The 26,603-nt window shown below is 38.4% G+C and overlaps 1 protein-coding gene across 5 annotated transcripts in view; it reads right to left on the bottom strand.

Moving 5' to 3' along the window:
* LOC149579969 (UDP-glucose 4-epimerase GEPI48-like) overlaps positions 1-26,603 on the bottom strand; it is a 248,963-nt gene that overhangs the window by 83,241 nt on the left and 139,119 nt on the right. For 4 of the 5 annotated variants that reach the window (XM_089788138.1, XM_089788156.1, XM_089788146.1 and 1 more), the window contains exon 7: positions 17,543-17,624. The exons of the other annotated variant lie outside the window; for it this stretch is intronic. In XM_089788138.1, coding sequence (XP_089644264.1) covers positions 17,543-17,624 — 82 coding nt within the window. The remainder of the gene's footprint in view (positions 1-17,542; positions 17,625-26,603) is intronic. 5 annotated transcript variants of the gene reach the window in all.

The following is a 26,603-nucleotide window of genomic DNA, read 5'->3' as shown; positions in this document are numbered from 1 at the left end:
ATCCTTCTAATTGAATCCTTAACGAAAATCAAATGCCTCAATATATAGAGCCTTCGCAAGAAACACATTGATGACATTTCCTGAGGTAAAGAAAACATAATACCAAATATAGGTCAGGACCTAAATCTAGAAGAACTTAACCCACATGATAGCAAATGAAGTGTGAACCCAAATGTAAATCAACTACACTCATAGGAGCACTAAACAAAGCATCATGAAGTTTCAGAAATCACATAAATGCTTCGCATGATTGGAAAACTTGAAACTTAGCCGTTAAAGATGAAGAACACATAGGTCCGAGCAAGAATCCATAATATCTCCACTACAAAGTATCAGACCAAGGTCAAACATGATGTCTAGAACATACCATATGGTTTCCAAAAACAACTCGACCAAATTGAAAAAATGCCAAAAGAAACACAAAACTAACTAAACAAGAACAAACAAAAAGGGAAATATTTTTGGGTGATGCACGATTTCCATGAACCCAAGGACACTCCTGCATCAAACATCCCTAGTGAGAAGATGCTCCTCATGAACATATGACAAGATTGAAGATGTAAATGCCATGCTCGTTCTTGATTTAAATATCCTCCTTATTTGTGTCACTCCTCTTCCTTGCCTCACATCTACATTTGGTAGTAAGGGACTTTTTCCATCACCTTAGTTCTTTTACATATCTGATATACCTCTTTTGCAGGACCCCATCTTATTTATAACTGAAGCATTTTGCTGCATAACTTTACCTGCCTTACCGTCTAGTACCATCTTGTTCTCAAATATACCACAAAATCCTTCTTCACATCATCCTCTAGCATAAACTTTGCATTTTGCTTCTCAACACATCAAATCTTCACAAGACTTGAGTTTCTGAATCCCTTCTCTTTCTCCTTCAAGGAAGCCAAGGCAAACTTTTGCCCATCATTCTCTATGATAACCAAGTTTCTTCTGCAATCATATATAGCCCCCCTATCAAATTACCAAGGTCTACCAAATAGAACATGACAAGCACTCATAGACAAGACATCACACAAGGCTTCGTATTTGAAAGGCCAATACTAAAGTTCACCAAACATCCCTCTTTCACCTCTACGACATGATTATCTTGCAACTATCTTATCCTATATGGACAAGGATGTGTAAGCCTCTTCAAACCAAGCTTCTCTACCATTTCTTCTAATACCAAGTTACAATTACTTCCACTATCTACAATAACCTTATAACATTTACCTCATGAATTTTAGATAGTCCTAAAAAAAATTATTTCTTTGTGAAGGTTCAATCTGCACTTCGCTTCGCACCATCAAATCTCTCCCAAGCATAAGGGATTTTGTCATCTTTCGTTCCAACATACTCTTATCTAGTGCTTTAGCTACCTGTTCCTCACGTGCCATAAGATTCCTTTCACCATTGCCTTTACTAGATCCCTTAAAACATTTATAAGCTCTATGTCGAATTTCCCCGCACTTGAAACATTTTCCCAAAAATTCCTTGCTACCACTTCCTCTTTTTGGTGCCTCCTGATTTGATTATTTATTCCACTTGGATCTGATTCCTCTTCATTTGTCTGCTTCTTGTTACTACTCATCAACTTCTCCTTTCCTCTTGGATTACTCTATTCTCTTCTCCTTACAACCTCTTCTTCTTTAAGAGCATATTTGTAAGCACCGTTCACTGTAGAAAATCTCAGCATACTCATCTTATCCTAAATATTTAATCGCAAACCATTAATATATCTAGCAGCTTTCTCCCTAGATCTATTTCTGTCTGAATTTGATTGTCATCTTGTAAAACTCTTTAGTGTATTCCTTCACACTCATGTCCTCCTAATTCAAGTTTTGCGACTTCTTGAATAATTCAAACTCATAGTCTTCTAGAATGAATTGAGCCTTCATTTTTGCAAACATTTACCTACAACTAGTCATTTTCTTTTCACCATTTTTCTCTCTATCTTTCTACTATTCTTTCTACCATAATGTAGGACGTCCTTTACATTTAGTCTATGCAATCCTAACTCTTTGTGGATGTCTGATATCCTCAAGCTCAAAGTAGTCCTCCAAGTCTCTTGTCGAGTCTATCAAATCCTCTAGATGTAAAGAGCCAAAAAATTTAGAAACCTCCATTGTATGATTTTTACTCACTTGTGCCACTTCGCTCAACAATCTCTCCTCATCTATCAGTACCTCAATGCCTTAAGTCTCCAGATCTTTTGTAGCCTCTTCATATTCTTCCTCTAGTTTCTAGATTCCTTTGCAAACTAGCTAATACATTAGAGATCTCATTCCTCGTCTCATTCTTGAAATCCTCCACTATTTTCTCTAACCTCCTAGGGTTCATCCTTCTTGGAGGCATATGTCCCTTCCCCCTAGTACAACAGCCTCGGATCGATGATCTAACTCCAAGGTTTCAATTGCCTCTCACTCAATGATCTATTGAAAACACTTTCTAACTCAGCGATCTATTCACCCACAAGATGCCTCAACAACTCATTCAAATCTCACAACCATTGGCAATTCCTCTCTGATCCATCTTGCACAAATCCTCTGCAATCACAGGTCAGATCCTTATTTTGCCACCCTACAGCAAGGATATCTAGGGCTTTGTAAGCTCGCGAACAAAGATCTATCACTACAGGAACAAAAAATTGCTCTTCTACCATATGATGCAATTAGAGCTACAGGATCCTTAAGATAAGATAAGATAAAACTATTAATGTCCAACAAAAGACCACCAAGGGTTTAAGGGACTAAGAGCATACAAACAAAGAAACTACAGACAACAAGATACCAAATGGTGTCTGGGAAAGAGCAAGCAAGAAACAAAAGAAACAAAGGAGCCAGGAATGAGGAAGGAAGGGATCCTTCCTTCACTAAAAGAAATTCAACACCGAAGGATACGGCTTCGAGCAAGAAGGATCTCTAGACTATCACTGTGCACTGCTGGAGTGGTGCCGCTAAAAAGTACACATGGTGTGGGGTCTCACTGATCTGGAGTGGTGTCGCTAAAGAGTAAACCTGGTGCGAGATCTCACTCATTTGGAGTGGCTAGTCGCGGGGGTATTGGAGGTTCGCTTCACCCCCATGTCAAAGACGAGGGGGAGAAGAAGGTGGTAATGAGTTGATCTGAAGCCTGTCTATGGGGGATAAAATGTTGTAGAGTGCGGTTTCGAACTTGCATCGCCTCCCTAAGGTAAAGCGCCAGACACCTCTGATCAGTGTGCTCAAAGAAAGTCATGAGGGAATTGCTGTAATGTTCCTGAACGGTTTCGAAGATGTTCCCGAAAGTTTTGGAAAATTTCCCGAACAATTTCGGAGATGCTCCCATGCTGCGCAGTCACAGCCCGTGTTGCGCGACCACTTTTCCGAATGGTTTCGAAGATGCTCCTGATGATTTTTGCTCTGATACCACTGTAAAGTTCCAAAGGCAAGCTCGACCTGAAGGGATCTCCACTTGAAGGGTATCTCGGCCCGAAGCAGGATCTTGACCTTAAGGCAATCTTGGCTAGAAGGGGATCTCAACCCAAAGGGGATCTCAACCCGAAGGCAATCTCGGCTCGAAGGGGATCTCAACTCTAAGGCAATCTAGGCTCGAAGGGGATCCCGGCCCAAAGGGGGATCTCAACCCGAAGGCAATCTCAACTTGAAGGGAATCTCGATCCGAAGGCAATCTCAACCCGAAGAGGAGCTCGACCTGAAGGGGATCGCGACCCGAAGGCAATCTCGGCCTGAAATGGATCTCGACCCAAAGGCAATCTCGACCTGAAGCGAATCTCGGCCCGAAGGTAATCTCGGCCCGAAGGTAATCTCGGCCCAAAGGCTCTGATACCATTGTAATGTTCTTGTCCACCTTTGAGATAAACAAACAATGAAATAATGGTGTTGCCTTACAAGAGAATGACTATGCGCATGAATGGGCAGTCTGTACTGTGCTCAAAGAGTGTTTTTATGGCCGTACGGATGGTATTTGGACAAGCCGTACAGTTGGTTCACCAGGCTTGTACAAAGGACATCAAAGCATCGTACGCTGAGTTCAAGCAAGATTGTACAAACTATTTCAAAGGGTCGTACAATGAGTATGAGTTGGTTGTACGAATAATCGCAGAGAGCCGTACGGTGCTGGTTGAGCCGTATAGTATTTGGTGGCTGGAGTCGATGAGATTTTGTACGAATGAAATCGAGTGAATGAATTCAATACAATCAATATTAAGCTCGATCACCTTTGCCAGAGATATCAATAAAACCAGTACACTTATAGAATAAGAATTACTGATTGATATAGATGTAAATATTTGCAAACAATAATGGCACTCCTATTTGCTAGATCTGAGTTGAGTAATACACAGGCAGAATAGGGTGAGGGTTGATTCCCACTGAAACCGCAAGAGCCAAATAGGGAAGATCTTTCACTTCCAAAATGGCGAACAACAGAGAATCCCAATAGGAATTCGCAGTACATAGAAAATAATCCAAAAGCATACCTACAAGCTTCCTACAAGCCATGCTTAAATACCTGTCAGGAAACCCTTCTGACGGTGTACAAAGATAGCCAACGGTGACACAAACTATGAAGACAAAAATAAAAAATGGGTCTGAGATACATTAAATCAATCGGCCCATTACAAATGTTTAATTTATTATTTATTTTATAACAAGAACATTACAGTCCTCTCGTCCCAAAGTTTGCGTGTCCTCAAGCAAATGCAATGCAGGGTGTTGGAGAATGTGCTCGCCTTCCCACGTTGCGTCATCCAACGGTAGGTGTCGCCAACGTACCAAGTATTCCTTTACAGTGCGATACCATAGGGTCTTTTCAAATACTTCGAGGATCTCGGCAGGTTCCAAAATGAGCTCTCCTTCATTGAGTGGCGGAAGGTCGGTAGCAATTGTGACGTTTTACCCGATGGCTTTCTTTAGACAAGAAACATGGAAGACATTATGAATGCGGCACCCCTCCGGAAGTTCCAGTTCGTACTCGACTTCACCAATGTGACCGACCACGCAATAGGGGCCATAAAATCATGGCTTCAATTTTTCCTTTCTTGTTCCCTTTAATGAAGATTGTCAGTATGGCTAGAGTCGGAGATAGACCAGATCCCCCACTTCGAAACTCCTCTCTATCTTGTGTCTGTCGACGTAGATCTTTTGTTGATTTTGTGCTCGCTATAGGTTTTCTTTCAAGCACCTTAGTATGTCCTGTCCCTCATGAAGCCAGTCCCTCGCCCTTGGTGCGTGACTATCACCCAAAACTGTGTCGATGAAGGAGAGGGGTTTGTACCCATACAGAGCTTTGAAGGGTGCCATCTCAATAGACATGTGATACGTGGTATTGTAGCAATATTCCTCCAGATGGATCCATTTTACCCATGCTCGTTGTTGTGTCGAAACGTAGATCCGAAGGTAGCCTTCGAGCCATTTGTTCACAATCTCAATCTGTCCATCCGTCTGCGGGTGGTAACTCATACTTGGCGATAATTTTATCCCTGCCATTCGAAACAGTTTTGTCCAAAAGATACTGACGAGTCTTCTATCCCAATCACTGACAATGTTTCAGGGTAACTCGTGCACATGAAAAACTTCTCTAAAAAACAAATCGACAACTTGGGCAGCCTAAAGGTCCAAAGGGATAGCAAAGAAATGTGCATACTTTGTCAATCTATCAACCACCACGAAGATACAATCCTTTTCGCTCACTTTGGGAAGACCTATTATGAAATCCATTGATATACTTCCCCACTTATGTTTGGGAATTGGCAAAGGTTGTAGCAGCCCGGCACGAGGAGTATGTTCGGACTTGTTCTGTTTGCAAACCGTACACTCTCTTACATACGGCAACACGTCCCCTTTAAGTCCTTTCCATGAAAACCTCTCTCAAAGACTTCTGCAAGTTTTGAGGAAACCCAGGTGTCCAACCAGAGGTGAGTCGTGTACTTCCTTCAAGATTTTCTGCTTCAATTTGGATTCTACCACCAAGTATATCCGGTAGTAGATGATGTCATCCAACACTCTGTATCGATCATTATGAGTGTGGTCGTCCATTATTTCACAGGCAAATGTATTCTTGGAATATTCCACTAACAAATATGCCTTCCAATCTGCTGAAATCTAGTCTAGTGAGCAGATGGTGGGTTTTTGGGACAAGGCATTTGCAACTACATTGTTCTTCCCTTTCACATACTCAATGTCAAAATCAAAAGCTTGAACTTTTCTTACCCATTTTTGTTGTCGTTCGTTCAAGTCCCGTTGCTCCAGAAAATATCTCAGATTGTTGTGATCCATACGGATGACAAACTTGGCACCAACCAGATACTGTCAAAACTTGGTTAGAGCATATACGATAGCCAACATTTCTTTGTCATAGATGGAATATAGGCTTTCTGCTGATGTAAGCTTCCTGTTCTCATAAGTGATGGGGTGTCTATCTTGCATCAGCACTGCTCCAATAACTTCCCTGAATGCGTCGCATTCCAAAATGAATGATCGAGTGAAATCAAGTAGTTCAAGTACAAGACAAGTGCTCATGGCCTCTTTCAGCTTATCAAAGGTAAGTTGTACCTTTTTGTTCAACTGGAATGACCCCTTTTTCATCAGATCCATTAAAGGTACGCTGAGCTGAGAGAATCCTTTAACGAACCTCCTGTAGTAACTACACAGTCCGAAGAATCCTCCCAAATCAGTGAGTGATTTTGGGGGAGGCCAGTCAAGGATAGCTTGAATCTTCTCCTGATGCACTTGAACTCCATATTTACTGACAACATGCCCCAAATACAATATTTCTATCATACCAAATTCACATTTGGACTGCTTGGCGAACAAGGATTGTTCCTTCATGATACTTAGAACTTCATTCAGATGCTTCAGGTGCTCCTTCCATGTCCTGCTATAAATAAGATCATCAAAGAATACCAATAAATACTTACGCAATTGCTTGTTGAAGATGCGGTTCATGCATGATTGAAATGTAGCAAGTGCATTGGTCAATCCGAATGGCATGACCAGAAACTCATAATGTCCATAGTGACAATGGAAAGCCATTTTCTCCACATCTTCCTCCCTCATGTGGATCTGATGGTATTTGGAATGGAGATCTATTTTTGAAAAATAGACAGCGCCATGCAATTCATTCAGCAACTCATCTATCCTTGGAATGGGATATCTGTTCATTATTGTTTTTTTATTCAATGCGCAGTAGTCCACACACATGTGCATCGTCCCGTCCTTTTTGACCAAGACCACAGATGACGCGAATGGGCTAGAACTAGGACGGATCCATCCTTTCTCTAACAATTCCTCAATCGTCCTTTCCATCTCATCTTTGAATTTCTTGGGATGGTGGTACGGTGTGGTTATGATTGGCTTTGCCCCTGATTCCAACTCGATAGTGTGTTCAAACCCTCGATGAGGTGATATGCCAAGAGGAATATCCATGAAAACTTTATCATGTCTACTTAAAATATCCTGAAGTTCATCATCCTGCAGAGGTGTTCGACACCCCTTTATAGGTTATGCCAAGATAAGACAATGTGCAGCCCATGCAATGTCATCGTGCTGAAAGATTGCCTCTATTCGATGCGCAAAAACTTCCTTTGGACCTTCATTTTCCATTCCTCGGAGGACAACCTTCTTTCAGTCAACCACCAAAGTGAAGTCCATCCGTTTGAAACTCTAAATGCATTCATCTAGAGTCTCCATTCACTGTATGCCAAGAATAACTTCCATGTAGGCCAGGTCCACTATGAAGAAGTCCTCAATCACTGTGTGATTCGCCATTATGATACTTAGTTGAGGAACAAGGTGCGTGCAGGCTAGAAAAGTCCCTCCAACGACTTTGACCTAAAATCCTACGTGTGCCTCCGTAGGTAGACTTCTTCGTTTTACCAAGGATGAGTTTAAGAAATTTAGAGTAGCTCAGCTATCCAACATCACCGTAACCCTTTGTCCTTGAAGGATACCCTGCACACGAAAAATTGTGCACCTTGGGCTGCCAGCCAATGCAATGGTTCCTCCGCATTGTACCAAAGCAGCAATTCTCTTCATACGGTTCAAACTAATGTTGGTGTCATTGTGGGGTTGGTTATCTTCGGCTGGCATTTCTTCTTGTTCGTCCTCATTATCGAACACAACCTCAATGTAATGGATCTTCCCCTTTCCAAGGCATCAATGGCCAAGCTCCCAATGTCCTTTGCAATTGAAACACAATTTCTTCCTTCGGAGTTCCTGTCTGGTAGCTTCATCCAATGACGGCTTCTTGGGCGGAGATTTGTCCCTCCAAAATGTTGGTGGTTTAGGATGTGAGTAACTTCGAGAGGATGATGCCGATGACGATGCCATACTCCATGCTTTATTGATTGCTTCCGACAAGGTGGTAGGATTGAACTCCTTTACCCAACCTTTCAGAGGTTCTGTCAGTCCGTCCATGAAGAGCACTACCCATCTTCTTTCAAAAATGTCCATGACCAAACCAGAGTCTCTGAAATTCTACAATGAACTGATCAACCGATCCAGTTTGTCTCAGTTGTGCCAAATCTTTGAAATTGAGCTTCGGATCTTTACCATCAAATCGTTCTATCAATCTCTTCATGAATTCCACATAAATATTTATTTGATCATGCCCTAATGTGATGGTGCCATGGTGCCACCATTTGTGTGCAACTCCTTCCAAGTGTAGTGAGACAAATTTGATTGCTTCTTCTAGCATAGGATTCAGCTGGAAGTAAGTATCGGCTTTCATTACCCATGTTTGCACAGATATGGAACCGGATCCATCAAATGGAGACAGATTTACCTTACTCAATTTTCTTCTAAGATCATCATTAAAGTATCCTCTGTTTCCGCCTCCCGAATATCTCATTCTCAGATCTGCGTAGTCTTTGTAGGATATACCTTCTTCAAGGTTTGCATTCTTCCAGTCTTCTCTCATCTCTTCGATGGTTGGTTGTCTCCCTCCATGTTGTGCCTCCGTCCATGGTGGAAAGGTCGGCATGGAAGGTCGATAGCGTATTGGCAGGGGGTTTGATTTACCTAACATCGAGTCCGCACTGTGACCATTTTGTTCTCCGAATATTTTGTTCTCCACCAACTTCTTGAGAGTTTCTTCCATGAGTCGCTGCGTATCAGTGATCTGTGCCTGATTCCTAGCAAGTTCCCTCAGTAGTGCCACAAGTTCGGCAGCGATCAGTTCCCGTACATTAGCCATTCAATTAACAGAATGTGTCCTTCTCTTCTGGCTATGAACTCTCATTCACTGTCCACAGGGTGATAGGATTGAAGTGCTCTGATACCACTATAATGTTCTCGAACGGTTTCAGAGATGTTCCCGAAAGTTTTGGAAAATTTTCCAAATGGTTTCGGAGATGCTCCCATGCTATACAGTCACAGCCTGTGTTACACAGTCACTTTCCCGAACAGTTTTGAAGATGCTCCCGATGATTTCTGCTCTGATACCACTGTAAAGTTCCTAAGGCAAACTCAGCTCGAAGGGATCTCGTCCCAAAGGGAATTTTGGCCTGAAGGGGATCTCGGCCCGAAGGCAATCTCGGCCCGAAGGGGATCTCGACCCGAAGGCAATCTTGGTCCGAAGGCTCTAATACCACTATAATGTTCCTGTCCACCTTTGAGATAAACAAACAATGAAATAATGGTGTTGCATTAAAGGAGAATGACCATACGCGTGAATGGGCAGTTCGTACTGTGCTGAGGCAGTGTTTTGATGGCTATATGGATAGTATTTGGACAAGCCGTACGGTTGATTCAGCAGGCCCGTATGGAGGACATCAGAGGGTCGTATGGTGAGTTCAAGTAGGATTGTACAAACTATTTCAAAGGGTCGTACGGTGAGTATGAGCTAGTTGTACGAATGATTGCAAAGAGTCATACGGTGCTAGTTGAGCCGTATAGTATTTGGTGGCTGGAGCCGATGAGATGTGGTACGAATGAAATTGGGTGAATGAATTCAATACAATCAATATTAAGCTCGATCGCCTTTGCCAGAGATATCAATAAAACCAGTACATGTATAGAATAAGAATTACTGATTGATATAGATGTAAATATTTGCAAACAATAATGGCACTCCAATTTGCCAAATCTGAGTCGAGTAATACACAGGCGGAATAGGATAAGGGTTGATTTCCACCGAAACTGCAAGAGTCAAATAGGGAAGATCTTTCACTTCTGAAATGGCGAACAATAGAGAATCCCAACGATAATTTGCAATACAAAGAAAATAATCCAAAAGCATACCTACAAACTTCCTACAAGCTGTACTTAAATACCCGTCAGGAAACCCTTCTGAGGGTGTAAAAAGATAGCAGACAGCGACACAAACTACAAAGACAAAATAAAAAATGGGTCCGAGATACATTAAATCAATCGGCCCGTTACAAATGTTTAATTTATTATTTATTTTATAACAGGAACATTTCAACTGCACTCTCTGAACTAGGGAACAAAAAGGATAGTATAAACTTTAAACCATGCAATCTGAGTAACACAATGGAAACAACCACTACAATTATAACAAAGAACTAGAAACATGTAATATCAAGTCTTTGTATTAACATAGTTAATAAATTTACATATATTATTGCTTAGCAATATCTAGGTTTACATTCTAGGAACACATGGCTGATTTACTGTAATGTCCCCATCTTTGTGACCATCAGAGTTTGCTTGGATTAGTTGATCATTGGCCCTTGTACAATAAATAGTTAGAGGATCCCAGTTGGCAATAAAGGGGGCTTATTCCCAATCCAAAGGTTAGGAATGTTCAAGATTGCTCTTCGTTCAAATTAGTTTGGCTCCCTTACTATTTATAGTAGTCTCTATTATAGGCAAGTCAAGGTTTCTATCTTTAGTAGGGTGCGTGAAAATCTTGGTGGCAATGCTGAGATTCTGGTATTGCCAACAGAGCCAATTTTTAGAGACTTACTATTTACAATAAGTCGGTTTGGTGTAATTGCTTTTTTTAGCAGGGCACTTAGTTGTCTAGCATTTGTAGTATGCATCTCGATTTATAGTTGACCCCTTGGACAAGTTTTATAGCCTAAATTCATGATTTTATTATTATTAATAGTCATACTTTGTTAATAATATATATTAAAATCCAAATATAAAATAATAAAGTGAATGAGCTAAGTTATATTTTCAAGTGCCATTAATGATTATAATATTAATTTATATGTTGGTGCCAATTTACGAGGGAGTAAATATTGTCATTTCAAATGCCATTATCAAGGGTGTGCACTATGTTATGAGAACTTTGTGGTTGAAGTCAGAAGTTCAATTTGCACTTGGAAAATTATAAAAGCCCTGAAATGGGAATCAATTGAGCATTTTGATAATTGTGAATTTGTGTTTTTGAGAACCTAGGGTTTTCATGTTTCCTAATCTGATAGAATTATGAATTATATCTAGATAATGCACTTAGAATTGGCAAATCAATGCTAGTGAATTAAGTTTGAGGATAGTATAAATCAAAGCCATCATTTTTCTTATACAATGATCAATTTGAGAGAGGATGTTCAATGTCTAATCTTTGTAATAGTTTGCAGAGTTTAGAGGGAGGCTTTGTGCAGAATCACTGCCATTTGAGGTCATTGGTTAGAAGATTAAGCAGTCGCACTACATCTATTTGTAGCGGCCATTGATTATAGGATCTAAGTTGAAGGCAACGTTAGTCTTCTATAGGGGCTGTGATATCATTTGGAGAGCTTTTGTTTATTTTTTGAGAGTCCAATTTCATCCAAAGGTACCAACAAGATCAATTCTAGCATCAGCGTTGAAGTCTACATTATCCAAAAAGGTTGTGACTTCAAATCCTGAAGTTACTTTGAATATACATTGCTGATATATGTTCATTATATGATTTTAAAAGAATTTCCATGCACATTATATTTCTTTGTAGATAATTCTTTGGTGGAAGAATAAAAGTGAGTTGTCAATGAATAAATTAGTTTGAATGAGTCTTTGCAACAATGATATTTTCAATTCCATATTTGATCAAAAATCATTAAAACTATATATTTCAAAAAGCCAAAAAGGTGGCTTAAACTTTGCAAAGACCACAAAAGATACAGAACTTGCATGGAAAGTGTTTGATAAAATGTCAAACATCAAAAATTGAAAGAAATCCAGTGTTTGTTAGTGTTCGCACCGGTTGGGTTTCTTACATTTACAAACAAGAGCAAGAGGTTATCCTTCTAGCTGGCTCCTTAACAAAAATCAAATGCCTTACTATATAGAACCTTCACAAGAAACATGCCGGCCAAGAAAGATCACATTTTCCCAGGTGAAGAAAATGTAATACCAAATATGGGCCAAGACCTAAATCTAGAAGAACATAACCCACATAATCCAAAATAAACAAGAAGCCCATAGGTAAATCGGCCACTCATAGGAACACCAAATAAAGCACCACGAAGGTTCGTAAATCACATGAGTGCTTTGCATGATTGGAAAACTCCAAACTTAGCTGTTAAACATGAAGAATAGACAGGTCCAAGCAAGAATCCACAATTTCTCCACTATGAAATATCAGGTTGAGGTGCAAAGGTAGACCAAGGTCAAACATGATGTCCAAAACATGCCATATAGTTTACAACAACTAAGCCAAATTAAAGGAACACCACTAGAAACACACAAACTATCTGAATACTAACAAACTAAAAAGGAAATATCTTTGGGTGATGCAAGGTTTCCATTAACCCAAGGATGCTCCTAAATCAAAATGTATCTCTAGGGATCCTCTCTTAAGTCATCCCGCATAAGGATGCCAAATTCTATTTATGTTTACCTTGCATTGCTGCAAGGCATGTAGAAGGGTTCCACAACACCCACTCGTCTATCTCTTTCCTTGCACTATGCAACGTACTTATAATAATAGTGCATATGTGACTTTGCAACACACTTATGGTGACAACACACTTATCTTGACTCCCATCTTGATTGGCCATGCTCCTTCAATCAATTTATAAAGAAGAGAAAAAAATAAAAAGGATGAAAAACATATTATTATTATTTTTATCCAAAATGAAGCATATTGGCATTAATTGATTGAGGAATGAAAAGTAAAAATGGGGTCTAGAAAAAATGTAAAAACTAGTAGTCTTGTAATATATAGAAATATATCCTAGAAAACACTTGCAAAGCCTCAAGAAAACATACCTCTAGGAGGTCCTCTCTTGACTTATCCTGCACAAGGATGCCAAATCCTACTTAATTTACCTTATCCACAAGGTGTGTTGAATGGGTTCCACAATGCCCACTCATCTATCTTTTCTGTTGCTTTGTGCAATGCACATCTGATGATAGTGCACATGCAACATCAATATGTGCACATGTTACTCTATAATGTTTAGCACGGTAGAAGCTAAAGGGTAGTGTTTTATACACACAAAAAATATCAATTTGTGTTTCAAGACCATGTGCAAATGGGGGCATGACATTCACGTAAAGAGCTTTGTGCTCTCTCTTACACATACTAGGTATTGTGGACCTAAAGTGTCACGTGAGTACCGACAATTTATGACTTGACATTTCTATCCATAAGGAAAATTAATTTTATATTTCCGAGGACAAGAACACAACATATTTCCATGACATAAAAGGAATGCTAAGACAACATAAACAAAATAAAACAAGTAGAACCATATAGATCTTTGGGCAGATATAAGGACCCAATCTAATTCTCTAACAATCTCTCCTTTGCTAAAATCATCATCCTCTTCACTTTGATTTAGGGACATTTTCTTTTTCTTTCTAGGGGGTTTCAAACAAAATCTACTAAATTTAAGGAGAGTTTGAGGGCTACAAAATGTGGGCAATGTCCCCTCAATAATTCTCTAATATATTTGCATATACAACCAGTTGTTTATCCCTGCTGGCTTTCAAACAATCAACTAGCAATAAATTTTCAGCTTGCAATAGCTCATCCCTATATGGCATTCCGTCCTACATTCTCAACCTCGCGACCACATAGATCCTCTCGTTCAAAGTCCTCAAATACTTTGCAGGCTCTATTCCCATTTCAGTCATTAAAGCCCAAATTTCAAAGAGTTGCTACTGAACTAAGGCCCTAATTCTTTTGTCATGAACGCTGGTGAAGCCTTCTGCTCCAAACATCATGTTTAGAATTGAGAGTGTTTTGTTCATTATCAAAACATCACATTCTTCGAAAATCCGTTGGAGACATTCCTTGCAACTAGAATGTCCCTCTTTGTCATTTCCCTCCCGTATCACTTTGCCTAGCCATAAGCAATAACAATTCCAAGTCTCGGACCTAGTAGTTGCCTAACAAAATTAAAAACTTGCTAGTAGTTGCCAATATCAGTCTTGGGCTACTAGAAGTTTCAGAAGTGGATTAAAATTTATAGTAGAATGTTAATCATATTTATCCTTATTCGCATCTCTCATGCCTGTCACTATTAAGAAAGCATTTATGTTAACAAAACAGAAAGATGTGATAATCCTTGAACTAAACAAAACAACTCTTCCTATAGAAAATAAATTCCTTGAAGAGGATAAGTAATGTAATGTCCCCTCTTTAGTTCGACATGGCATTGATCATGGATTTGCCTATTCCAGACTCTCGTAGGCAAATGGTGTGGAAAGAGAGTCAATTCTGCGGATCAGATAGTCATATCTTGCTCTTGAAGAAGTGTTAAGAGGTTATGTTTTATCATTATGTGATATTGGGGCCCACATGTTATAATTTTAATTTGAGTTGCACTTTTTATTTATAAAATTACTTTATTATAAAAAGTGCATTATAATGAGAAATTATAAAGGATGTTTCTAGAAGTTCTAGCAACTTCTTAGAAAAGTGAATAAATAGAGGGCTGGGCCTCTCATTTGGACATGCTTGGATTGGAGAACTCTTCTACTTCTTCATTGTGAAGACATTTGTGGACTTTGGATCTGCAAATTATTCCATCTTTGGGAACGAATCACTCCCTTGGATTGGCGACTTTGAGGGTGTGAAATATCACCTGAATTGTTGCATAATTGGAGTTGGTATTCAGCCATCTCATTGGAGCTTATTGAGAATTCGTTGTTAGGGTTTGTTTTTGGTTGGAATAAAGATTTCAGATTTGCCCTATCATTGGAGAAGCATTTGACAAGAGTTTGAAGACAGAATAAGTGGATTTTCAGAATTGGCAAAGCAGGGTTCGGAACCACATAATTGCTCATATCTCCTCAACCCCTTGGAGTTATTTTTTATGGTTTTTATAGGGTTACTACCTAACCCTAGGCGCCCATTTTCCTTGCATTTGGGGGTCCCAAAACCCTAATATTATTTTATTTCAGCAGCCGTACAGGTACGGCCTGGTACGGCCCTGCTAGTTTGGGCAGCAGCAGCAAATTAAGGGCAGTTTGGGGGTGCGGTTGGAGGTCTTCATCAACGGTTTGCAGCAAAACGTAGTGTTCTTCCATAATTCTTCAAACCAGGTTCTTGCATTCTGAAATATATGTCAATTTTTGGGTAAATTTGCTGTCATACAGTCATTGTAATAATCAGTCCAAAATTGGTAATAAAATAATTTCAAAATTTATTGCATTGTAATTGAAATATAGTTCAATGGCTTTATATATATTGTAATTCTGTGATTATATTCTGAAAGTATCAAATCTGAAATTACCATATTCTGAATATTGTTACTGTTACACGCCAAGTGTTTGACAAAATTCCTAAGTTCAGTTTGAGGGTTTCTGTGGCCTTCATAGAGAGGGTCATTACAAGTAACCCATTCCATTTATTAGCATTAACAACATATACTTGGGTAATATGTGCCATAGTTCAAAATAGTGCCAATAAGTGGCTGATATATCAGTTTCTCACAAGAAGTTTGGAGTGGCAAGAAAGTACAAGGTTTTCACGCCAAAATCTTGGTCAAGAAGTTGGCGATATATTGCCGAGAAGTGCCATACTTCTCCCGAGAAGTACCATACTTCTCCCGAGAAGTTGAAAATTCTCACAGGCAGCCCAACGCAATACCATTTAGTGGCCCATTTAAAAATTTGCAGCCTTAGGAGGAGAGGAGAAGGGTTTGGTGGAGAGAAATAGTCATTGGAAGCCTTGTAGATTGATTGCAAGTGGGTTTGAAGTGGATTCGAAGAGACTTTTCAAGAAAATACCGCCTCCAAAGAGGGTTGTTTTACACTGAGATTGAATGACATTCAAGAGTGAGGACACTTAGGACACTAAGAGTGAGGATATAGATGATGAGGAGTCATTGCTAGCGCCGGCACTAGTTGCATCTAGGATGGAAATCGAGACACAACTACAACCACAACCATAGTGGATTGCTAGGGCTAGACCCACTCCCACTCCCATAGTTTTAGTGGATTGCTAGGGCTAGACCCACTCCCACTCCCATAGTTTTTACTAGAGCTTCTAGGAAGGGGAAGACAAAGATGTAGAGTAATTTTATATTGTACTTGACATTTGTATTTGTTTATCTTTTTACAATGACAATTTTCTAATTTAAGTTTTCTTTAGAGTTCAGAGTCTTTGACTATGGCTGCCAGCTATTGACATTCCACAAGGATGAGATTTTGTTACATATTGCATTTATATAAAATCTAGATCAGCTTGTTTGGTTTGTTTACTCATTTACTAACTCATTAGATGCATCTCCTTATTGAATTTTGCTAAAAAGTACATTTTAAATTAAATTTAAGTCATTTTTTAAATTCCCAATATTTTCCGGAGAAGTTACCTATTTATCTATGATATTTGCTGAGAGAACTTTTTTTTGCCTCGCGGATAAGTGGCAAAGAATGAGATTTTGAACTATGATATGTGCTTCAAATACTTCCTAACTAGTTAATAAATCACCAAGTTTATTGGCTTTTATGAAGCAATGTTTAAATTGTTGAATAAGGATCTTTGCTTCTTCAGGATCTTGTTTGCTTCTTTGCTTCTTCAGGATGTTGTTTGGCTTCCCATTTGAGGTTGATAGTTTTGCCTCTGCATTTATAATGGCTTGGGTGGCACCTAGGATTAGGGAATCCATGACCGTTCAGATTGTCATATATGTAAATATATGAAGCAGAAGCAATAGGCCTTGTAGAAGGATAAAAAATGACAATTTGAATGGTCATGGATTCCCTACCATTATAAATGCAGCGGCAAAACTATCAACCTCAAATTGGAAGCCAAACAATATCCTGAAGAAGCATACATACATACATATATACATACATACATACATACATACATACATATATATATATATATATATATATATATATTTTCAAGACGTTTGTTCAGAGCTCCATAGATATCCCATTACCATCCCTGAATAAGGAATTCTTCTCCAGCTACTGCTAGGCTATCCTTCAAGGCTCCAGCAGTTTTCAGCTTCAAGCTTCTATATAGGGGATGGCCCCATTTAGTTTCTTTCCTCTTCTCTCTCTTAGTATTTGCCCCTTAATGGTGAACAACATACATGTCTTTGTTAACCAAGTATTTGAAATTAAGTATGGATCAAATAAATTAATTGCTAGTATCATTCAATAAAAGAAGCATGCATAAAGTAATATACCCATATCATTAGTCTCAAAAAGCTTGCGAAGGGCAGCAATGTGGCCATCTGACAAGTCCATGACATGTATATAGTCTCTAACCTACAGTATCAACATGTGTAGTCAGAAACATGATATAAATTATTTCCAATATGACACAAAATAGAAAGATAACCATGATACAATATATCAACTTGTCCTAAGATTCCATTAGTGCATTACTGGTTGTGACATTTATCTTCCAATGTTTGTAGGTGTTTTTTACACAATCACATACATTTCTTTTGTGAATAATTTCCTAATCAAATAGGCACTTCTATTAGCCTTGATCATGCTTAAGTTTTTTAAAGCATTGAACGCTAAAATAGAAAATGAAAATATATACAGGATAAACCTTTATCAGTATCTGTGTGTGTTGACAAACATGACCATTAGGGCATATTCGAGGCAGTCCTGTAGTTTTCTGTTGGGGGCTTAACAATAAAAAAGACACTGAACTTATATATTGAGAGTTTGAACCTAAACAAAACATGCTGAAATTGCATTCATTTTCCCCTTGATACCATTGTAGTGATGGAAATATTGTCATTGATGTCAAAAGTATTCTGGTAATTGTTAGAACTTGTCATTGATGTCAAAGTATGCTTATTAGGTAAATTAATATAGGGAACAAAATCTACATTACTTGAGATTTGAGCATTACAAATAAGTATGAAAACACCAATCATAATTGAACTTGAAGGAGAAATTGATTCGCTGAAGATTGCAATGAAAATTGTGATATGGAGTGATATGTTCCTCACACTAACCAAGAAGAAACATCATCTACAGTTGTAGATATAAAAATAAGATCCATTTGTCAATAACTACAGTAAACTACTATTGAAAATAGCATATGAAGGAGAGACTCATAAGACTGGGCAAGCCAAGATGGAAACAACAGAAATAAATAACAATCTGGTAGATTGAACAGTCAACATTAAAGAGAAAATAAATATCTGGAGTGATATGTATATTATATTGTAATAAGATACAATGGGATTATATTTAAAGAGCCTCATTATTATTAACCAAGAAATGCAAAGCAGCAGCTTACACAGGAGATACATTCATGTTCAGTATCATGTTCAGCAAATATATATATATATATATATATAGGAGCAGCAACTTTGATTGGTAAAGATTTGTAATGAATGATTTGAGTCAAATGAAAACATGTTCCAGGTGGCATTACATAACGATGAGTCCCAACAAAAGATAATATTATGTTTGCCAAATAATTATCGTACATATGCTTTCAGCGGCCAAAAAATTATTTTATACAGAGATAAAAAATTATATTAAACAACTGTGTATTAATCAAACAGCGACATGATTTATAAAAGATGAAGGCGTCAAGTAACAACAGTAATCTCCACATTGGCAAAGTTATTAAGAAACATATACGATGGTGGTCCCAGCCAGAATACAAGCAACATTGAAAGAGTATGACAAGGCAACCGCCTCCATTATCACCAACAATTATAGTAAAAAGGTTTGACTTATCAATGATTATAAAAGGATGCCATCAAATGAGTATGGAACGATTAATAAAAACCAATAGCCTGTTACAAGCTATCGAACATCTACAGAGGTCGCTTTGTATATACAGAGCATAAGGAAAATCAGATGTAAACAATGGACCTGGGCATTGAGATGTAAATATCAAATATTAAATATAGTGCTGGAGAGATGATGCCAGCTTTTAGAAATGAAACAATATGATATGTATCAACATCTAGAGATGACCGTCGGGTTGGAAGTGCTTAGTCATTGTAAATCCCGGTCAGACAGGTTGAGAGAGCCATCTAAGACACACAATTATTTTTCACATTCTACATCTGAGAAATGACAAGACGATGAAAAGTTCCAGCAGCAATAAGGTTGTAAAGGTTGACCATATGAGAAACAAAATAAATGTGACTGTATTGAATCCTTACACATCGCAAGGAAGCGATTAACTATAGTTCAATAGTTACCAAGATTACATACTGTGTAAAGAAGGGCACGATAAGTGCAGTGAATACAAAATTATTGTTTGGGAATTACGGAATTCATTGTGGAAGAGCAGTGGTTCAAAATTATGGTGTTTCCTTCATATTCCAGTAGAGCTGTGTGAAAAGAAGTAATAGAGAACCTGTGACATGCTTCGACAGCGACAAGTAGAGAGCCTATGACAGGTCAGCAAGAATATTTGCCACATCACCTTAATGAACAAAAGTAATCAGTGATAGAAGAAAGTGATTATAAACGAAGTGCCATTTTATAGTGGTCATCCTATATTTGGTTGATGCAAATAATTAAGTAATGAGAATCGACTATTACCAAATATTAGATAAAATGAAAGGATGCCTCCCTTCAAAAAGATGTATCTTTCTATGCAGATCGTTTATATGATATATATTAATTTGAGGCAAGTAAGGAGGAGTAAAATATTGGTCAATGAATTATATTGAAGAGAGTAAAAATTATGTAATTACAAAAGATATACATTTTGTTGATGTTAGTTTTGTACCACTATTTATTGCATAGGTTAATTAAGAAATGCACACAGACAATGAACACAAACAGCAGAACTCCTTAGATTATTCGCATATGCCAGAACATTACATTATGCTTCATAAGATAAGATGAATGATGAATTACAATGATCCCAGACGAGATATAAATACTATCCGCTGAACCTTCCCGAAGGAGTCTGTCGGCCACAAACATTATGTCCGCTACAAACTATTTACCCGTCGGCTACAGAATACAAAAACACTGACAACAATCACCCCATCGGCTACAGAAAAACATCGACGACAATCATCCCGTCAGCTACAGAAACACCGATGACAATCACTCTGTCGGCTACAAAAACACCGACAACAATCATCCCGTCGGCTACAGAAACACCGACGACAATCCAATCGGCTCACACAGTTTCTACCGACGACAACCACTACATAACATATAGCAATTGAACACTTGATATGGGATATCAAACACTCAATTCCTCTCTTGAAATGTTAATACTCATGAAGACATGAGAAAACTCCAATGTTCCTTACACCTGTGGATACTAACTCAGTTATATAAATGTGATTTGTTGGTAATCATGTAGGCAGCCTTACACTATTTGTTTCAGGACAACTTGGACTTTTGGTGGGATGATGGTGATGATGGTTTTGTATGAGTTCCAGATGATGTTGATGGAGATGGTGATGGTGATGGAGAGTGAATGGTCTAATGACTTAACGTCTTCCTAACCTTCTTCTTCAAACTCCAAATACTATACTACTTGCTATTCTACTCCTACTCCTATGAATGGAAAGATTAGCAAATGGATGGGGATCGAATCTAATGAAAGCTAACCGGCGGCTCAACCTCCATAGATGTAATGATTCAAAGGAAAAGAACTAGTTTACCACACAAGCCTTCCCAACAAGCCGCTAGGATGCTCGTGGCCTAGTTATAAATCCCTATCAAACATCCACTAATACTACCATGCAACTATCCATATACTTTTCTCTCTACTTAGCAACTTGAAATGAAATATATTTTAACAACTTCAAAGAAAATCTTATTCTAACTATTGGAAGTAGAAACCATGCAACAATACCAAAAGTTCTAAATCACCATGCAAGTCACAAAAATGAGAAAAAAAAAGCGATTTTGACATATCTTAGTAACAATTTTCTCCGACCCTTTACAAATGAGAGCAAATGACCTTATATAGAGGCCACAATTTACAACTGCTGGTAGAGATAAAGAGGCGTAACCAACGATCCAAATTGGATCCTAGAAACCCTAATTAGGGTTGCCACCCATCGCCCAATGAAAAGACAACACCTCATCAATGGACCAATGAAAAAAAGGAAAAGTGGCAACCAATGAGAAGGCACCAAAATGGAAGCCAATCATAATTAGACACTTGTCCTATGCTTACATCAAATGATCTTCTAATATAGTTCTACCCTTTTCTTTCAACCTTTTAGCCAAAGTAATGAACTTGGCTAGCTTGTCCTTAACTTCCTTCATGTGAGGACAAGGTGTGTGTTTCATCTTGAGCTCAGCTAAGTTCATCATGCTGCTTGCAATGTCTTCTCATGGTCCTTCTCATACTCTTTTGCATATCCAATAAAGGCATTGAGGGAGGCAAGTGTGCTCAAATGTTTCTTCTTGATGGAAACCTTCCCCAACTCATCCAATCTCGATCCAAAATTTGTCTCATTGATATTCTCTTTGATATCTTAAAAATCAAGCGCAGCCCCAACGTCACTCATCATAGTTGAAATGGAAGTGTCAACGCCTAGGCTATGCTATGCAATCTCGCTCTGTACCTCTTCAAGTATTCTCAATCTGATAGTCAAGGCAACAAACCAAGACTCCATTGTACTCAATCCTCCTTCATCTACCAACTTGGCTCTTTCCAAATATTTCTATGATAGCTCAATGAATGCATGTACTCTAGGAATAGCTAAATCCTTGACTGGAAGGAAATCCTTCCATTCACCTTCAAATGTTCTAAATTTATCTCTAATAGCCACTAATGACCTGAATGTCGAGACAAAGGAAGGCAAGAAGTTTCACCTGTCTTAGATTGTATCATGGATCCAATCCTTGACTTCACGTAGCTGAGTCGATATCTCTTCTATGTTTCTCCCGCTGTCTTGAGGAAGAGTTGCTTGGTGCAACTGTTGGATAGGCTAGCAATCTCTCCAATACTTGTTCTTGGCCTCCAACTTTATGATCTTTACGTTTGCCTTCCTCAACCTTTCTCTAATTGACACTATGCCCTCCTAGATCTGCTCACATTCCATGTCATTTGTGTTTCTTCCCAAGTTATGCTCTACTATCTCGTATTCCTAAGCTGCAATTTCATCCAATGCCTTGTTAACCATTGGTATAGCAATCTGAACCTTTCGGTGACCATCATTGTCACTCCTAATCACCTTTGCCACTGTTTTTGCAATTTGTCTATGGTTCTCGCTATCACCCTTTTCTACTAATCCTTGGATGTCTTCAACTATTTGGGCAGTTACTACCTCGCCTCTTGGCATAAGCATTTGCCTTAACCATAGCAGTGCAGTGCATCTCCCCAAATCTGGATTTGGTTCAATTAGCCGATCATCACAAATGGCCACAGGCGCCTGGCTTACTTCCTCAATATCAATTGGGCCATCTTCTTCTCCACTAGTAACTACCATGTCGTCTCCATGCTGATTCTCTGAGAGAGGAGAGTAGTCGGTGCTATCACTATAACCACTTGATTTTGAATCAGAGCTCACCTCTACTGCAGTCCCTTGTTCACTTTTGTTATCTTCTTGACCTCTAGCCTCAATTATACTTTCCCTTGATGGCGCTGCATTTTGTCTCTTTGTTGGAGGTTCCTGATGTTCTTTACACTTTTCACCCTCCAAACCTCTCTTCTTGCTTCTAACTGTTCCTTGCTACTGGCTACCTCCTTCACCCCTCTATCTGACTGATTCCGTTGGACCTTCCTTGGGCTTCATCTTCTCATAAGTAAGGTGCACCTTTTGACTTTGTAATTTCCTCAACTTCCCATTGTACTACGACTCGGTGTGCAAACCAACTGCTCTTGTAACTACCTCCAAGGAAGGATCCTGGTGATCATTCCAATCCACTGGATTCAATTCTGTTCCCTCCACTGTATTATAATCTTCTCTCAACACATTTTCATCATCCTCTAGTTGATCGAGAATATCAAGGCCCCTCCATCTAATTGCCCTCATCATGTTTACTGACAATCTTGAGAAAACTAGCTTCCTCACATGAAAGTCATCTCGTGCATTGGCCTAGAAATCTTCTATAGTAGGGACATGTTTAAATGCATTTCTGTGAGATGCCTTGATAAGACCATTAGGATCGAATCCTTCCCTTGCTCTGTACCATCCTAGATGATACCATTCCAATTCTTTCTCCGCAGCAACAAAAGTGACAAGATTGGGGCAACTATCATTGCCAATTCCAAATGAGAAGGTAATGCCTATCTCACCTTTGAGTTTCATCATTCTGTCATAATACTCAAGTTGCCTAGCCAATTCCATCAAAACTACCTTGTCGGGTGGGTACCTTGGAAGTCTCTTGGGACATACGATGCTTCTTGCTACTCTAATATAAGTGAATTGTGGAAATTGGATGAACCAACTCCCATACTTCTTGACTTTTGCTTCTGCTTCTAACGAGAGCCTCTTAGTAGGTGTCCCTTGTAATACTCTTACTGTCTTCATGGCAAAGGCATCAAAAAATATCTTATAATCTTTGTTGTTGTGCAAATGAAGCTGTGAATAGCACTCATGCACCAAACATTGCCTCGACCCATTACCAATTACTCCTAAGGCCTTAAGTCCTGGATTTTCGTACAATCTCGCAATCAGATAGAATAGATAGTGTTAGAATCTGAAAAGATTAATAACCCAGAAAAGTAGTGCAAAGAATAGATATCTAAACTATGAATGCAAATGATACAAAATCAAAATAGCAACACAAAGTTAGTCTCCAAGAGAGTAATGCAAATGCTAGAAGCAAAATAGCATTAAGAAGATGCAAAAGCAAGAGATACAAATACAAGCTTAGTAGCATGCTTATATAGGCTAGGAAGAGGGAGGTGGCAATATCGACCAATGACAAGAAACCATCTATCGGACTAAAGATAGCAAAGTATCTTCCCAAGATAGCTAATGGATGCTCACATGTAGAAATGTGACACCTCACAACCATTCACCTAATAAGACATGCTTTATTAACTTAATAAAATTATTAAAAGCGTAGGAAAAAACTAGCAATATAGGGAAAAATAAATAACCTACTACGAAATAAAAAACTACACTCATAGATAGGACCCCATATAGAATTGCTTTTAATTTTGTACGGTCCTAAGTTGCAATTCTAGATTTTCGCTTATGATCCTAGCCCAATCAAATCTTCTTTTTCCTTTTTCAATTTTATCAATAAAGAAATACATCCAATTTTCGAATTGCATACCTTGAGCTAGGCTCATGATCTAGCTGTGGAGCACAATGAGATTGCCATACTCTGATTTGAAATCTGATACAGTAAGCCTTGATGATCTGGAAACTCCTTTCTTGCCTTTATGTAGCCAATCCTGCTTTAGATGATAGAAATAAGCCTCTTGGTTATCCTGAAATGCCTTGGCCGCCTGATCCATCATTACTATTGTCATGGGTTTGTACTGAGGGATGTTAAATGTTTCTTCAATCACTTGTCTGCCGATGTTGGCCAACACTCTCTTCCCTTCATCAAAAATGATGGATTTACTAACCAAATCAAACCTGGATACACATTTCATGACAAATTCTAGACCAGGCAAGGTAGAAGGGATGGCCACCACGTGTACAATTCCACTTTTGTAAATCTTCTTTGCCATGGGGGATTGTCCTTCATTCGGTCTGTCCTTTAGCAGTATCATGTTCACTATACCGATATTGGTATCGGTTATTGGCCTCACTTTCAAGAAAAAGGTGGTCTTAAGCATCATGTCTTCCTTGTCTTTTTTAGTATGCATTCCCTTAGGGTTCTTGCTTGCACTAACATCTACCATCCTAAACGCTTATTTCTGCCCCTTCGTTCTAAGTGATATGGACTACCCTTAACGATCTCCAACCTTCTTTCTACTAATGGATGCTAACTTATTTCTGTCTCGCCAATTCCTATTACTACACTTATCAATCTCCAATCTTCAACCTAGGGGTGAGACTACTACTTATTTCTGCCTCTTTGTTACTTTAGGATAGACTACACTTATATCTCCCAACTTCATTCCTAGGGTAGTCTAGCTTATTTCTGCCTCACCAAGTGTCCTATCATGGAATCGACACTTATTTCTCCAAACTTCAACCTATAGATGGGATGATGAAGTGGTGGATGATGAATGCAAGAAGAACATAAGGGAAACAAAACCGAGCAAGAAAAAGGAGTGGAATCCACCTTTAAACCAACCTTTAGCTCTAAAATGAATTGAATTTTACCTTTACCAATAGCTTGGCTTTCTTTGAATTTGGATCAGACCTTAGGAAATCAAGCCTCTTGGAAAAAATCAGAATTTTAATCTGTTTGAAATTGGCCCACACTTTGCCAAAAATCAGACTTTTGATCACGTACCCTCCACCAAATAAAATTACCCAGATCTGGTGCAAAATTCGCAGCCCTTCTAGAGAAAATCAGGCCTCCACAAAATTCGCCCAAGCAAAAAAAATCTGAATTTGCTCCAAACAATCGCCTAGGGCAGAAAATATTCAAATCTGCTCTCTTTTGGAAAATCGCCACAAACACTTAGAAATCTGCCTAGAAAATCGCTAAGCACCAAAATCTGCCCTTGCAAAATCACCAAAGCATAGAAAATCTGCTCCTTTAAGAGAAAATCGCCAAGCATGAAGGCTGCACCAAGGGAAAAAATTGCTAAAGAGAAGAAGCTGTGATGGAATGGAGAAATGGGAGAGGAAGGAGCCCTCTTATACCACATTCCATTCACTCCTCCAAGCTGGCCGACTAGCACCTTTAGGAGAAAAAGATTAAATTAGCATTTTATTAATGGTTCCAAATTAAATGCAAAGCTAAGATTAGTTTTGTCTATAGTGAAATTTGCACATTTAATTGCCGGTTAGGACCAAAATTGCAAAATAAAATTAAGAAAGACTTGGAGATGTTAAAAAATTTCATTTAATAATGTCTTGGTAATTAAAATATCATTTCAAATAGGATTTAGCAAGCTAAAATTGACTTTCAACTTTTAATTTATTTTTAAAATTTTCAAGGCAATTTTAACAAATTTAATGCAAAATTTTGCAATTAAGTCCATTTTCGATTTTGCAATGCAATTTCAATTTCTTACCAAAAAAAATAAATCATTTTGCCAACATTCAAAATCAATTTCTCAAATTTAATTTCACTATCACAAAATTTTCTTTTTCACCAAAAAATTCAAGATTTTCCAAAACAATTAAATCTAAAAAGTTTCATTTTGAAAATGCTGAAGATTATATAATTACATCCAATTTTCAAAATAAAACCATCTAA

This window comes from Cupressus sempervirens, chromosome 1, assembly GCF_028749045.1.
Source record: "Cupressus sempervirens isolate cs-2001-9-10 chromosome 1, ASM2874904v1, whole genome shotgun sequence".
Classification (NCBI taxonomy): domain Eukaryota; kingdom Viridiplantae; phylum Streptophyta; class Pinopsida; order Cupressales; family Cupressaceae; genus Cupressus; species Cupressus sempervirens.
Note: the sequence above shows the minus strand (reverse complement) of the source record. Positions and strands in the feature narration are given on the sequence as shown.